The 14,833-nt window shown below is 47.1% G+C and overlaps 1 protein-coding gene across 3 annotated transcripts; it reads left to right on the top strand.

Moving 5' to 3' along the window:
* The first annotated feature begins 414 nt into the window (after positions 1–414).
* Positions 415–14,252, top strand: nufip2 (nuclear FMR1 interacting protein 2). Of its 3 annotated transcripts, none has more exons than XM_035385770.1 (4): positions 415–988; positions 6,422–8,197; positions 11,783–11,815; positions 13,185–14,252. In XM_035385770.1, the coding sequence occupies exons 1-4, from the start codon at positions 850–852 to the stop codon at positions 13,235–13,237; spliced, it is 2,001 nt and encodes a 666-aa protein (XP_035241661.1). In that variant the 5' UTR covers positions 415–849; the 3' UTR covers positions 13,238–14,252. The 3 variants fall into 3 exon arrangements, with proteins under 3 accessions (XP_035241661.1, XP_035241664.1, XP_035241663.1); XM_035385773.1 differs by lacking the exon at positions 415–988 and adding an exon at positions 1,019–1,277; XM_035385772.1 differs by lacking the exon at positions 415–988 and adding an exon at positions 1,302–1,645.
* The last annotated feature ends 581 nt before the right edge of the window (positions 14,253–14,833 follow it).

Below are 14,833 nucleotides of genomic sequence, written 5' to 3'. Positions count from 1 at the left end.
GGTTACGATTATTGACAAATGTAAAAAATAAATGTAAAAAAACAATGCAAAAACTCGTGAGTGATCCATGTGAACGCAAAGTGAAAGTTGCAGGCAAAAATGGAGATCTGTATTTGAAAAAAATAAATCGCAGTCTCAGAAATTAGCCAAATATTTTATGAAATGTGTGTAGATCAGAGAATCACATACAATCCAGGTTTTACACGTACGTCTGTCCGAATACATGCGTAAATTACGAAACGTTTTGGCAGCTATCTAGTTAACTCCATAAAATGGGCCCTAAGAATCTGGCCACGTATTATATCCCACACATATCGTTTAACTTAATACAGTAAACAATGCAGTTGTTTAGATAATTTATGGTATACGCAGTTCTGTAAAGTTATCTTTGTATATGCAAACGTTTAAAGAAATTGGGGCTCTCGAACCTAAGATTATTTTGTTTACAAGAACTCTTCTCTATTGCAGTAGCATTGCTTTCTTCACATTTATAATAACATCTCACTATCAGAAGAGTATTTCTTGACGGGCTTGGTCTTCTTGAAAATGTGTGGTGCAACCGAAGCGAATGAAATTACCAATTCTCTTATCACCTATCCTCTTATCCTTTTGAAGTGCTAAACTGACCGAGACCAAAGGAGATGGTTGCACAGTCGGACTGCTGACGTTTCTACTCAACTTTACCTTAGCAGGCGGCGGAACGTACTAACTACAAGTGGCTGTGGGGCCGCGCTGGTTTCCCTGAAATCGCTGGCGTTGATTGGGCGGTACAGCAGTCTCTACATTACTCGTTCAGTGCGCCAGAGTGCACACTGGTTGGAGCCGGAGAGTGTCCCTTATTACACTTAAATGGAGGAACGGCCCAGCGATCGGGCACACGAAAAACGCTATCACCATGGAGGAGAGAGGAGCTCAAGCCGCACAAAAACATCGCTGAAAAATGATCCAAGCCAGTGCCAGCACCAGGAAACGCAGACGAAGAAAACAGGTTGGATTCGTAGACATGACTCTAAAACCTAAAAAGTTCTCCAGTAGCATAGAGGAGGGGGCCGAATGGAAGGGGACTCGTAGTAGGTGAAGGTGCCGTTTGATTGGGGTGTGTGTCTCGGCGATGTATGCATGTATGGGTGTCTAGCTGGTCGTGTATGGACATTGACCTTGTGCACCACCGGGTTCCATCCAATTCCTGCTCATTTTTCAGACTCATCTTAGGCTATTTAGCCTCGTCCGACCGAACCATTTGTAATGCAACGATTTTTTCTTGACAGCTCATTTGGGTGAGTTGAAAGAAAAGAGGAGCTTTAATTGACGAAAAACTGAGTTTAGCACACTCGCCTCCCAGCAACACAAGCCGGCTCCGCTGGAATGTTCCTGCTTTTGGTTTGCTCAGTTGCTATTTCCTGTCCGCCATGTTGGAAGTAAAAATCATACTAACTGATTCTTTAGTTAAGTCTTTAAACATGTACAGTGGTTTTACAGCACGGAAAATACTCTACAAACTCTGCTGTTCGCATCAAGTGGCATTGAAACGGTGTCTTTTGTATTTTGTCGGTTTGCCACAGTCGCATTTTGTAGGTGGGCCTGTTGCTCTGAAGTGTGCGTGTCACTGTCATACGGGGAGGGCCTGTTGAGAAAACTCTAGCTGGTAAGCTAGCCAGCTAATTGCTACCAACATGTTTCAAGTGTTTTGCGAACAAGTCTAAAATGTTACTCCACTTGGGGGGAAATTGTCTAGTCCGCATTCAATAGCTTGGAAAATATGCGTGACAGCGTCTAGATCACTTGTTTGCTAGCTAGCCAATGAAATGAGCAATATAGGCTGTAGCCAGATAATGTTCACTCGTAAGCTAGTAATGTACCGCTTGGCTAGCGAGCTAGTCCACCCAAACGGAGCAATGCTTATTTCCCAGCGACTGAGTTTTATGTTTAAAAGTCTGTATTTTGTATGCATTTAGTAACTGCACGTGGTCATATTCAAAATAAGCGAAAACTTCCAAAGATCACGAATTGACAATCATAATTTAATTCAGTCATATTAAATACAGGCCAGCCTGGTTTCTTTAGTGACCCACTTAGTTAGCTATTTAGCTAGCTAGCTAATTTTACTACTTATACAGGCACTTGCCAACTAGCTAATTTGTAATGACAACTTGTTCATTGTGAATATTTTAAATATTGCTCATTTGTTTATTATTTTCGTTAGTCTATGCTGACAACACATGAATTGTTTAAAAACATTCCCAATTCTACCCCCCCCCCCTCCCCCATACCCACTTAAGGTAGCCTGCATAGCGCATTTTTAGCTAGGTGGTATTGCTTAATTTAATCGAACTGTATTGTGCAATCTCGGATAGTAGTAGAATATATATAATTGGCTCTCATGTCTGTAACGTAAATTGTTGTATTAACATGTTTCTGTAATGGGATATGCAAGAAACGCAGGAAGATTAGCCGGGTTCAACTGAAGTAGGTAGCACCAAGCTAGCAAGCTAACGGCATGGGTAGAGTTTAACTAAAGAATGTGCTGTTCGTGCAGTTCTGGCTCGCTAGTTAGAGCGAGTTGAGACGAATGTAGCAGCGGTCCCACTTACAGTGGAAAGGGATGGTCGGTTTTTAGATTAGAACAAACATGGTGATGTTTGGTTGCCAGGCACGCATTGTGTTCGATTTGAAACGGATACCATACACAAAACAATGCAAAACGACCACTTTTTTCTAACGTAAATGTTGGCTACAGATTGGTATGAATGGAAACCCGCAGTTGTGACACGTCATGCGTGAGGTTAAAAATAGGACGTGAGAACGCCTGCCACATGGGCTCGCCTCAGACGGTGAACTGGAGCCCCCCGCTCGACGTCTTTCGATGTCGGATCGTTGCATTGGATTAACTGATCCGCGGTCAGCAGGGTAAGGTTTGGTAACAACAGTGCATGGATAATTTGTGGAAGGTTAAAGGTCAGGAGCATAACCATTCCTCGTGCCTGTGTTCTTATCTGACAGGCCAATGAACTAAAAAGAAAAAGTTATCAAACAGCACTAGCACTACTGGGTAGCGCCTTTTAGCAAAATGTTGTCGTTTTTTTTCAAGTATTAAAAAGAACAACTTAAGCGATCAAAGTCTTTGGTATTTGGTATATGTAAACCAACTAGGGATTCTTTACAACCATGCCACTCCATAATTAAATTTATTTTTAGTTGATATTTTTGTTATTGATAGGCCGGGGTTGTGTTTGCAATGAAGCCTGGTGTAGGGTCATTTAAAATGATCATTTGAGAAATATTTTGGTAATATACGTGCACATGATTAATGGAGAGTGGAGAAGTAGTGTCACTGTACCAGCTGCTTTGGAGTCATTTGGAAATCTATTTTCTTGGCATAGACCAGGGATTTTTAAAAAAAACCTTTTTTCTCATCCAGGGAACCCCACCCAGATTCAGAAGCATCATCGGCGCCCCTCATCAATTTAAGAAGGGTTACATTTAATAAAAATAAAAAAGTTTTCTATTTTCAAATATTTTCCCAACATTTATATGGTCATTGCCTATGGCCAGGGCCTCCTACAGTAGCTTTAAAGAAACTCTGGGTTCTGCTGGCCCCTGCTGAACTCACAGGCCTTAGACCGCAAGTATTCTTGCCTGCTCAATAATACAAACGCAATATCCAGCCAATCGTACACGAAAACAGAACCTGAATCTCAAAAAGTCCCCCAAAAGTGAACCTTAAAGGGTCACATGCAGTCATGTATGTGTTCACAGAACGGGCATAGGCAGGGTAGGTGATGGCCACCAAAACAGTATCCTGGCCCACCCGTTTATCTTGGATGAACCACCACGCCCTATTGCCAGTGCTGGGTTTGTTCTGCCCCAGCTTTATGCAGGCCCAGCTATATTAATATTTGTGGCTGCACTGCTGGTGAATAGCCTGTTCAAAATGGACATGTCCTCTGAAACGGTTTCCGTCAGGATGCTTTCGTGATCTCTGCGGCGGTTCAGTGAGTTGTGATGGGGTTGGATTTTAGGCGGCAGTGCAGTATAATGAGTAAGGAGCTGGTCATGTAACCTAAAGGTCGTAGGTTCGGTTCCCAGGTAGGACACTGCCGTTGTACCATTGAGCAAGGTACTTATCCAGCATTGTTTCAGTATATATCCAGCTGTATAAATGGATGCAGTGTAAATGTTATGTAAAATCTTGTGTAAGTCGCTCTGTTTAAGAGGGTCTGGTAAATGCCTGTGATGTAATGTAAGGCGCACAGAGACTACCGCAAAAAAAGGTAGAAGGCAGTTGTACATTCCCAGCACAAATCTTTGACTGTTAACTTGAAGATATTTATCAGGCCAGTGCGTTTATATCCCTGTGCAAAATCAAAATATTGTTTTTTGTTCGGTGTGCGTTTTCTGTTGCTTTCCTGGGATACACAGAGTGCGGCAATGTCTCTCCAGGCCCGTTTGCAAATCTATGCTGTTAATCAGTTGCTCGCTGTGCCTCTTTGCCTGTGGATTGGATTGTAGTTTCTCCCATTTTCTGCTTTTTAAACAACCTCTGTTACGGTGTCAAAGGGCGACGCGGTGTCCTCAAAGTTTTGTGCATTGGTGCGTGGGCTGACTGTCGTTACATTCCGCGCTCAGCCTAATTTCTGGGTGGCCTTTTTATTTTTAAACATGTCACCTAATTTATAAAATAAACAGCCGGGTTCTAGTTTAGACCCCGTATGTAACGCAACTCTCGCGAGCGATTTTAACGAAAATTTTATTTACGAGAAGCCCGGCGAGGGATCGGATGTATAGCGGCGCCTTCAGCCGCGCTTGGCCTGACGCCACGCAGCGGCCTCAGTCTAAACATCCAGTATCGCTCCGCGCCGCGCCGCCGCGACCTCGCTGCGTCTGCGACCCAGCCAGCCGAAGGCCCGCACCGGAGCCTGTCGCAATCCGAGTGGTGAACCACGCTAAACCACCAGGCAAATAACCTAACATGCCCCCTAGCTTTTGTAGTGACTTCCTATTTTTATGTGTCCTGGTTCAGTTTTTATGGCCCCCTTCTCCCTTTTTAAAATGATTAATTTTTGGATTTTCTTATTTAGCTTTTTGTGGCACAAGGGTGAGATAAATCAAATGCATATCGCCTTCGTTTGCATTATGATTTTTGCGTGATCACACGAGAGCTCTGGCAGATTTAAAGCTGAAAATGGAAAGGGTGGATTGTCAGAAGACCTGTCAGTCAAAGGACGCGGGCGTTACAGGAGCGGCCGTACAGCATCGGTGGGCTAGCTAGTGATATTTACTTGCTCTCTGAGCGAGGGAATGGATCACAGAACTTTACCAGAACTAGAAAGGGAACTGGATAAACAATGTTATGACGAGCCATGTATCCTACTGTTAACTAAACCGCTGGTATATTTCCTGTTTTTGTTAATCTGGCGTGGTAACTAGGGACATATGCTGTGTGTCAACAGATCTGTCTACACAAAGTCCCCACAAAACCAATGATTAGCTAATTGTATCGTCAGAACACACTGTCATTCTGTCGTTATTTTGATGCCCTGTGGATGCGGGGTCAAAATCAGCCTTATGGCGCTTTACATAGCTATGCTAACCGAAACCGCTAACCGAAGTTTCACATGTGTATGCCTGTGCAAATTCAAATAAAAAGTGGTACCTTGATGTATTTTATCAATCGTTCAATCTGTCTACAAGGGATCATAGTTTATAATAGCCTAACAGTGGCATTCCGTGCTGGTCATACCTGCAAGACCTACCCTTGTCACTTTGGGCATTTAGGCTATATCACGATTTCTAATTCTGTATTAGATGACCTTATGTGCACCGGTCAGGGACAGGACTTACAGTCTACCAAATTACGGTGGATTGCTGTGTATGGATGTGTAATTAAATAAAAACATAATTTAAAAAATCATATAGATGCCATTTTGTTTTAACCTGGATGTTACTTAATACCTAGATTATTATGACGGGGAAGATGATCAAGGTTGATGAGGCTGAGATGTGGAGCAGCGATGTCCGTCAAAGGAACGTCCTTTAACGATGCTGTAGCGGTGGCTAGCTATCTAGTTTAGAGCTACAATAGCTACATACCCACATTCGGTGGATCGCTAAAGCTAGCCACCAACCCTACATGGCACTGCAAGCAGAGAGGATTATAAATACTGCCTTCCACCAAAGATGCTACTTAACAGTGCTAATAAAACTGGCTTACAGTTACCGAATAGGAACTTTAACAAATGTAAATTACACAGCTTTTTGTCAAAATGCTCTTAACTGGTTGTGTTGGTCAAATTTTATTTTCTAAAGTATGATTGCCTTGCTTCTTTCTTTTAAATGTACGTCAAGTAACCACTGTAAGGTGTGTCAATGGGCTTTAGCTGTGCGTACTTTGCTTATGTTGTTCTCTCTCTCGCCTCCTCAGGCAATGGAAGAATAAACGGAAGTGCTGTGGAGAGGGAGTGTGCCACGCGTCCTGCCAGCGATTCCGTGGGCGTCGCCTATTCCGCCAACGCCAATGGCCACCAGGCGCAGCTAGACGCCGCCTGGAAGCCGAAGCAGTCCGGGAGGGCCCCGCCCGCCATCTCTAAGCCGGGGAGCAGAGGCGGCGTCGGCTACCGGAACGGCATCATGGGCAGCCGGAACGACCGCTCGCCCGACCTCCTCGCCCCCGAGGGCAAGAAGGAGCCCGCGCCTCTCCCGAACGGGGTGTCCGTGCCCCTGGGCTTCTTCACGAACGGTTACCCCGGCAACAAGCCGCCGCCGGCCCCCGACAACGACGGCAGCGGCTCGGAGAGCGGATACGCCACGCCCAGAAAGCGCAAGCCCCTGCGCAGCGGCGCCGGCGGCAAGGGGGCGGAGTCTGGCGCCCAGCCCCCGCCCGAGGCCCCCGAGTCCCCCGCCCCCGAGCCCACGGAGAAGCCGCCGGGCCCCGCCTCCAGGGCGGAGGCGCGGACGAACAAGCAGGCGCCTGTCTCCGCGGCGACGCCCGTCACCATGGCGATACCGCCGCCGCCCACGGGGGCGTGCGAGCCGCAGCGAAGGAACTTTGACGGCAAGGCCGCCGGCGCCTTCGGCAGGAAGCAGGACGACCGGCCCGGCAAGGCCAAGTCCGGCCCCGTGGTCACGGCGACGGCCAAGGAGAGGGAGGACTCTTGGACCCTGTTCAAGCCCCCGCCCGTCTTTCCTGTGGACAACAGCAGCGCCAAGATTGTGCCCAAGATCAGTTATGCAAGCAAAGTCAAGGAGAATCTCAACAGGGCCGGAGGGGAGGTCCCGCCTCCGTCCGGCCCCCAGTCGGCCCCGCCCCAGGCCCCCGGGCGGCCCGCGCAGGTCCCCATGTCCGCGATGAAGACCATCACCTCCTCCGGCTTCGCCAACGGCGCGCTCTGCTCCGCGGAGGGCCACGCCTACTCCCTGACCGGGACCCTGTTTGCCAGTACTGTACCCCCGGAGAATGTAGCGCCCCCCGCGGACGAGGGCGGAGGCGTGCTGGACGGCGCGGTGGCCGAGCCGAGGAAGCCCAGTCTTTTCGTTTACCCCCTTGCCCCGTCCTCTTCTAATATGCAACTCGCCCTCCCCAGCGGCAGGCAGGCCGACCCGCCCGTCACCGCCCCCCACCCGGCCCCCGCCCCTGGCTCCGACCCCTCCTCCGCCCCCGCCAATCAGAAAGCCCTGGGGGACATCTTCCAGAACCAGTGGGGCCTGTCCTTCATCAACGACCCCAGTGCGGGGCCGGAGGGGGGCGCCGTCGGGGCTGGGGCGGAGCGCGTCCCGGGAACGGGGGCGGTAGCGGAGGTGACCTTCCAGGGGGACTGTCCCGTCGCCCCGCCTGCCCCCCGCGAGGCGTCCGAAGCCGCGCCCCCCCCGCCGAAAGCCCACGAGTCGGAAAAACGGACTAGCCCCCAAACCCATAGCAGTGTTTTAAAAGCGGGCCCTCCCCCGGCCCCGCCCCCTCTGAGGGAGGGCGGGCCCCAGGCGCCCGGGCCGGACGGACAGAGGGACGCCGCCGAGGCTCGGAATCTCGGTGCAATAGTGTTCGCTTCCCCTAAAGACCCCCCCGCCCCGGCTGAGCCCCTCGGGGCGTCGCCCACCAATGGCGCGCCCCTGCTCCGAGGCCCCGCCCACCCCAAGGGCCTGGAGAGGAGGTGTAGCTGGGGGTCCTTTGATCTCAAAGCTGCTGTTAGTTATCACACTAAAGGTAAGCTGGTCGTTCAGGGACGCAAAGTCAACTGCTGGGGAGTCTGGGAAGAATGCTGGGGGGCTGCCATTAAAGGAAAAATTCGCCAAAAATATTTTATTGATTTATTTTTACTGTTTGCAGATGGTAGTTCCCCGAGCATGATATGTGTAATGGTTTGTTTTATAAGATGCTGCTTCTTAATGTTAAACAAAATTGTGATGACGTGGTTAGACACTACAGAAGGCAGATTTTACCAAACATCGTAAAAACCTTTTTAGCTTTATGTACACTGCGGTACTAATGTGCATCAAATATCACTGGTGTAGATAACATTTATTTAATGAAAGTTTTTCCTGTATTACTGTATGAAATGAAGGCACACGAAAGGCCACCATTGCCTCGTGAAAGCTAAGTATAACATGGAGAATTTATTAAATCTGTCTCAGTCTATAAGTTTATACCTAAGGTGCACCATTTCAGACTGAAAAGAAAGCTGTCGTGCCCAGTGCACACACCACTGAAAGGCCAGACTGGGTTATTGCTTTGCTGATAAAATCACCCAAATGGTGGGTCTTTTTGAGGCCTGTCCGAGGGGAATCTATCCTTGCAGGACTGATTTTATTTATTTATTTATTTTTCCATTTGCTTTTCCTTCAGTCACCATGGTAATTGTCATCTGATTTTTTTTTATAGCATGTGTTGTGGACAGTTGGACAAGTGTTCATTGTATTTCATTGTGTTTGCCAGGGCTGAAATTCATTTTTGGTTTGAGGGAGATTTCTCCCCCCCCCCCCCCCACCTTAAAGAACAATATTTTAGGGGGGATTGCAAAGGTTTGAGAGGGGGGAGGGGGGAGTTTGAGTGAGGGGTGGGTGCTGGCAGAAGAGGCGGTATAAAAGCATGACGGACAAAATTAATGCGACATGCTTTTATTTTGTTTTTGTCTTATTGCCGTTTTACTTTATGTAGAAGTTTGAAAATCAAAAGCAGCCTTAGCTTTCCCCTTTGTTCATGTGCTGCTTTAAAACTACCAAAATAACTTAAGACTATTCAGGAAAACTGTCCAGGATAACACATTTTGTTTTAAAAAAACAAAAAAAAAGAAAGAAACACATTGACCATGGCTACTTCTCCACTTTAATTTGCGCTTTGTCATCTGCCTGCACTTCCTCACTGGCCTTGCAAAGTCAAACTTCTCCATTGCAGGACCTCGTTCTGATATTATTTACAGGTTGGTCAGGCTCTCATTCAATGAATTCCTGATCTTGGATTTAATTCTGTTTAGGGTGCAGACGGCCAATCCCCCCTGACCCCCCTAACCCTAACCCTTCCCTCCATCAGAGCTGACAGTTGCTACTGGGATCACCAATCACCTATGAACTGGCTTCTCTGTCTCTCAAAAGACCCCTTTATGTTCTCATAAAAGTGTCTGTGAAAACTCCTTGAGAGTTGTGTGGGCGTATTTCTGGTTGGAGGCCCATCGCCCGTTACCCCAGGGTGAGCTCTGGTCTGATGGTCTCTGAGCAGCCAGTGGTAGGGAAGTGCCTGAGAACCCTCACAAGCTCATCATGAAGTCTTCATTACTGCCTTGTTTTGCAGTACGGGCTGTCCTTGGCTCCAAGATGCTGACTCGTGAAAAGACTTCAATGAAAAGATTGTGTCTGCCGGGAAGTGGTCATTCAATTTCAACTGCAGCAAAAATCAAGCTGTTGACAAACTTCTCTTCAGATTCTCAGAAGCTGGCTTTTGCAGGTGGAAATCGTACAGCTTGTCTCCCTTGCCTTCAGTGCCTTGAAGACGTTCAAAATTCATGCACCAAGACTCCAGGATGTACTAGATGTACATTTCTCAGATTCACGCACTGAGACTCCTGGATGTACTAGATGTACATCTCTTAGATTCACTAGATGTACATCTCTTATTGCTGCTTCTATTCTTTCCACCAGTGGCCGGACAGAGGAGAAGTCCTCCCTTTGGAAGTGTTTGGGCAGGAGAACAGTGTGTGAAAGTACATCAGTTTGTCACAAAATTTGAATGCCATCTAAAGACATTTTGCTTTGTCTTTATCCAATACCCTGGAGGCAGCCATGTGCTCCAGGACATCTCTGAAAGATCTCAGTGTTCTGCACAGTTCTGTCCCTGTGAACAGACTCTGTCACTGTTGGTGAATAGGTGAAGTTCAGCACAGGCTCCTGGAGTTAGCTCTGTAGCTCGTGCAACTTGCTGCTTTTATTTGCAGACTGGTCTCATTGAAGTTTCTTCACTGGCTCTCGAATGGGCTGCATCTGTAGCACAGAAAACTATGCTGTACAGTGCCCTCCCGTAAGCTCTGGATTGTGCTCTCGAGCCCCCCCCCCTCCCCCCCCCCCCCCCTTCTCAGTGGCCTGTATATGGCATTGGGAACAACTTGTTTCCTTGCCATTGGAAGTTAGCAGCACATATAGACAGTCATTTCGACTGAAACTAGTCTTTCTTGCTCGTTGTGTTCCTGCCATTCGTTTCATTACCTGTCAGTGTCGAGCGCATCGTTAGAAGTTGAGCTGCAGAGTTCCTTATGAGCCAGCGGTTCGTTAGTTGTATGTACATTTACTGTATTAGCCCTGTCTGCTGCTGCTGCACATGCGTTCGGCTTGCCTTCACTCTCCTGGAGTGAGTAGCCTAGCGGACGGCGGACGGCGGGCGATTGGCTTCAGTGTTCGTTTGAATAACGTATCCTCTTTCCTCACATTTCACTGAAGCAGCCTGCACACGCGCGTCTCGTTTACTTGGAAATGGCCTATGCAGCCTAGAGGACGGTGCTCACAATTTTTATATTCGGTGTTGTTGTCCTAGTTAGGCTATTGATGAAAATCAGTTTTCATCCTAAACGTATCGGTGGACTTTTCCTGCTTTATTGCAGACGTGGGATTCATAAAATATCACTATAATTTGCGCAATCCCGCACTGAATTTGCAGCCCTGATTCCAGTCCTCATTTTGTGAATTTCTTCTTGTCTTATGTTGTGGGGCAGCAGGGATTATTGTCCGTTAAACTAAATGTCTTTCTTGTTGGGAACGTTTGGCTTTTTCTCTTGTCTCGCCGCAGGTGAGAGTTTCATGTTGAAATTTTTTTGCTTTATGAATTTTCTTGCAATGCAATAAATTTTACACGTCTCCCGTCCCGCCCTTCCTCCGCCACACCCAACAACGTCCCACTGCAGCATCCCCTGGGGGAAACTAGAAAACCGACAGACGTATTCACACTGAATTACACCAAGGAGAGAAGAGGAATGAAAAGACCCATCAGGGATCACCGCCCCCCCCTATTTTGCTCCAAGCACTGCACTATTTTTACAGAATTGTCAAAGGACGTGTATATTATGGCTTTCCAGTAGTCATTTAATATCCCGGTTGCGTTTGCCGTTGTCTAAGAAATTTACACCAGGCATCAAGCTCAGAAGCTTAGAAGTGGGTGGCAGGGATTGGCTGTCTTTGCTCTGACTGTCACATTGAGGAGAATAACGTTTTTTTGGTTGGTGTCTGTTACACGGTTGTGTGTTTGTGTTTGTTTGTTTTTTTTTTTTGTTATTGCTGGGAATTGATTTCTCTTACTTTCTCTCAACAGAAATGGAGTGTGTCTTGAATCTGCAAAAACAAGGTGAGTAATTTGTTGATTTTATTTAATTAATTGGGTGGGTGGCGATTTGTTTTCTGAGAAGGACGAGCACCCTGCCATCTTGGGCTCTGAGAAAGGCATCATGTACGTCACAGTGTCTGTATGCTCTGTGCAGTAAGTGTGCTTACTGTAAGGCCCTGCCCTGTTTGGGTCAGTATTGAAGTTACCTGGGACAGGGTCCCTTTTGCATTCACAGCACTGTGTCTGTGTCCGGGGGCTCGTAAGAGGAGTGTATTTATAGACCTCTGCTGGTCACTCTCTTTCTGGACCTCAGTGTTTCCAGTGCAGAGGAATACTGGCTATTTCCAGGGCTCCTGATTAACCTACTATGCCAGGCTGAAAAACTCTGTTTATGGTAGATGGTTTATGGACGTGCTATCAAATTGTCCAAAATCAAAACCCGCCGACATTAAAGGGATATTTCACTTTGGTATAACAGAAGTAATATTGTGGAGCTTACCAGATTCTGTTTGCGTAGCGTGAATACTAGCAGCATCAGATGTCCCTGTTGACCGTTAACGGTTTCTCTTCACTCCCGTTCATTTTTGCGACTTCGCCGAAATTAAATTAATGGGTTTTAAAACACAAACTAACTAAGGAAGATAATAGGTCGATAAGAGAGTAGTAACATCTTAAGGTCTTGGGTTTTTCGCGGTGATGAGCGAGATGATGTTTTCAGTTTTAGGTTAGCTATAAACAGAAACTATTTCAGATAGAAATTCCGCCAGCCGTAGTTTGATTTTTTTAATGCACGCGCACATATGAATACGTCATCGTGCTCAAGTGTACAGTGCTTAGTTAAAATAACGCAAGTTTTCCCAGACCTTTTTTTAAAGTCAAAATACACCAGATATTCAAAAAACCTTTTATTGAGCGATTAACCTCCGTAGTTGGTTGATTAAAAAAAAAAAAAAAAAAAAAAACATGATTTACCGGCCTTATATGTTTTATATATATGCACACCAGGTCTACAAAGGGCTATAATTCCTAACCGTTCACCTGATATGGATATAAATATCCTCGAATTAAAGCTGACCGTCTGCACCGTTTCATATAGTTTAATTTCAAATTTAATGTGCTGGTGCACATAGCCAAAATAAAAATCGTGTCACTGTCCAAATACCTAAGGAAGGACTGCACTGTATACTGGAAATGCACTGAAAGCGAGATATCATCCAAGAAAGAGAAAGTGAGCTATCCCTTTATGCGCTGAAACACACCAAGAACTGGTACACACGGCGGCCCTCCGGGATAGTAGGTCTAGTGGGATGGTAAAGTATAATTATTTGTCTTGTGTATATATTGTATGATCTGCTTAACCTGTGTTTCTCTCCCCTCCCCCCCTCCGCAGATCCAAAAAGAGTTGTCCTTTACGGGGAGACCAAGGACGGGCCCAATCAATGAAGGCAGGAGTAAGATGGAGGAGTCGCTACACTGTGGGGCGGAGCCATCCTGACAGTCGCTGTTCACTCCTTTCAACAAACCAATCAAAGTCCAATCTTATCGATTTCAGACTCAAATCCAAAGTCCTCGCTCGAGCAGCGGGGCGTGAAAGAGAGCGGTGGCATTAGAGACTGCCCCACTGGGGTTCCAGAGAACCGAAAGGGTATCGGGAGGTTGGCTGGAAGGGAGAGAGAATCCTGTCTGCAGTTTTTTTGAACAGTGGGGGCCAGGGGCGGTTGTGGATCAGTGGCCAGATCGGCACGACGGCTCTCGGCTTGTCGAAAGACGGCAAAGGCAGTGCCGACGACCTGCCCTGGTGCAGAAGAGGACTTGCCCCCCCCCCCCCCCCAGACAGTGAGGACGGTGCGTGACTATCGGGACTCCGAACGCCGCACTTCCTGCGAAAACGGACACTGGCCTCCTGGTAGCCGCTGGGGGTGGGAGGGGTAAGGACTCAGGGGTTAGATAAGTGGGGACGGCCGAGGTCAGTGGGGTGCTAGCTTTGCTCCTGTCTCCAGAGAGGAGGAGGAAGAGGAGGAGGAGGAGATGATGACGAGATCATGGCCATTATGGGATGCCTCCATCACGTCTTTATGAATTCGAGTTAGCTGTCTATATCCGCGCTTCGCTTCACGCATCGATATACCTGAGCAAATTTGAATCCATAAACGAAAGAGTACATTTGCTATGAACTTCCTATTTTTTTTCCTTGAAAGGTTGCCTTGAAAACTGTACAAATGAGGAGAAATATAAAAAATAACTAATAAAAAAGAAAACTTAAAGACGGACAGAGGAACTGGGAGTTCTGCCTAGGCACAGGTAAACTAGAACACAAGTTATAAATACGACGGACTGTCAGGCCTTGGGGGAACAGTTGTCTTAACTTTATTTCGCGGGGAGAAAAAGAGGATCGTGCTGTACATCAAGAGTTGTGCTGGACGGCGATGCTTCCTGTTTTTTTTTGGGGGGGGGGGGGGGGGGGTTTGTTTAGGGGTTTCTTTGACATTTTGTTTTCGTTTTGTTGTTTTCCCCCCTCTTCAACGAAAGACTCGACACAAAAACCAAACCCAGGAGGGCGGAAGGAGGCGCAGCCAAGTTTGAGCGGGAAGCGGGTCCGTTTGGGGCGGGAAGCCCCTCCCACTCGTTAAACTCATTTCGCTCCAGGGTTGTTCGTGGTGTTATCAAATATATCTTCGCTTTTCTTTTCTTTTTTTTCCATCTTTTGCTTGTTTGCCTGTCTGTCTCGCCTGCCTGTGTTAATTTAAGCCTTTGCCAGCCTCAGCCCAGATAGGTTTCAGTATTTAACTTTCGGCCTACATCTGTGCATGGGTCGCTTGAACGTTTTGCTGCCTCTTATAAATTTCACACCCCCTCAGTTCGCAACATATTGGACAAAGGGGGGGGGGGGGGGGGGGGGGTGAGGGTTTCTGAATGGTGGGGTCGTGTGTGCATGCATTGCTATGTTTGTGGTTGACTGAGTTGACAATGGCTGTCATTATGTAATCCTATTATTTCTTTAAAAACATTTTCTTTACTTTTTGGTTGTCTTTGTAGAAT

The sequence above is a fragment of the Anguilla anguilla genome, chromosome 12, assembly GCF_013347855.1.
Source record: "Anguilla anguilla isolate fAngAng1 chromosome 12, fAngAng1.pri, whole genome shotgun sequence".
Lineage (NCBI taxonomy): Eukaryota > Metazoa > Chordata > Actinopteri > Anguilliformes > Anguillidae > Anguilla > Anguilla anguilla.
This window is presented reverse-complemented; position numbering and strand designations above follow the sequence as displayed.

Coding starts and splice junctions, on each gene's coding strand:
- nufip2 (XM_035385770.1), top strand. CDS start 850: ATGGAGGAACGGCCCAGCGATCGGGCACACGAAAAACGCTATCACCAT. Junction 989..6,421: donor AACGCAGACGAAGAAAACAG/GTTGGATTCGTA, acceptor TCGCCTCCTCAG/GCAATGGAAGAATAAACGGA. Junction 11,816..13,184: donor CTTGAATCTGCAAAAACAAG/GTGAGTAATTTG, acceptor CCCCCTCCGCAG/ATCCAAAAAGAGTTGTCCTT.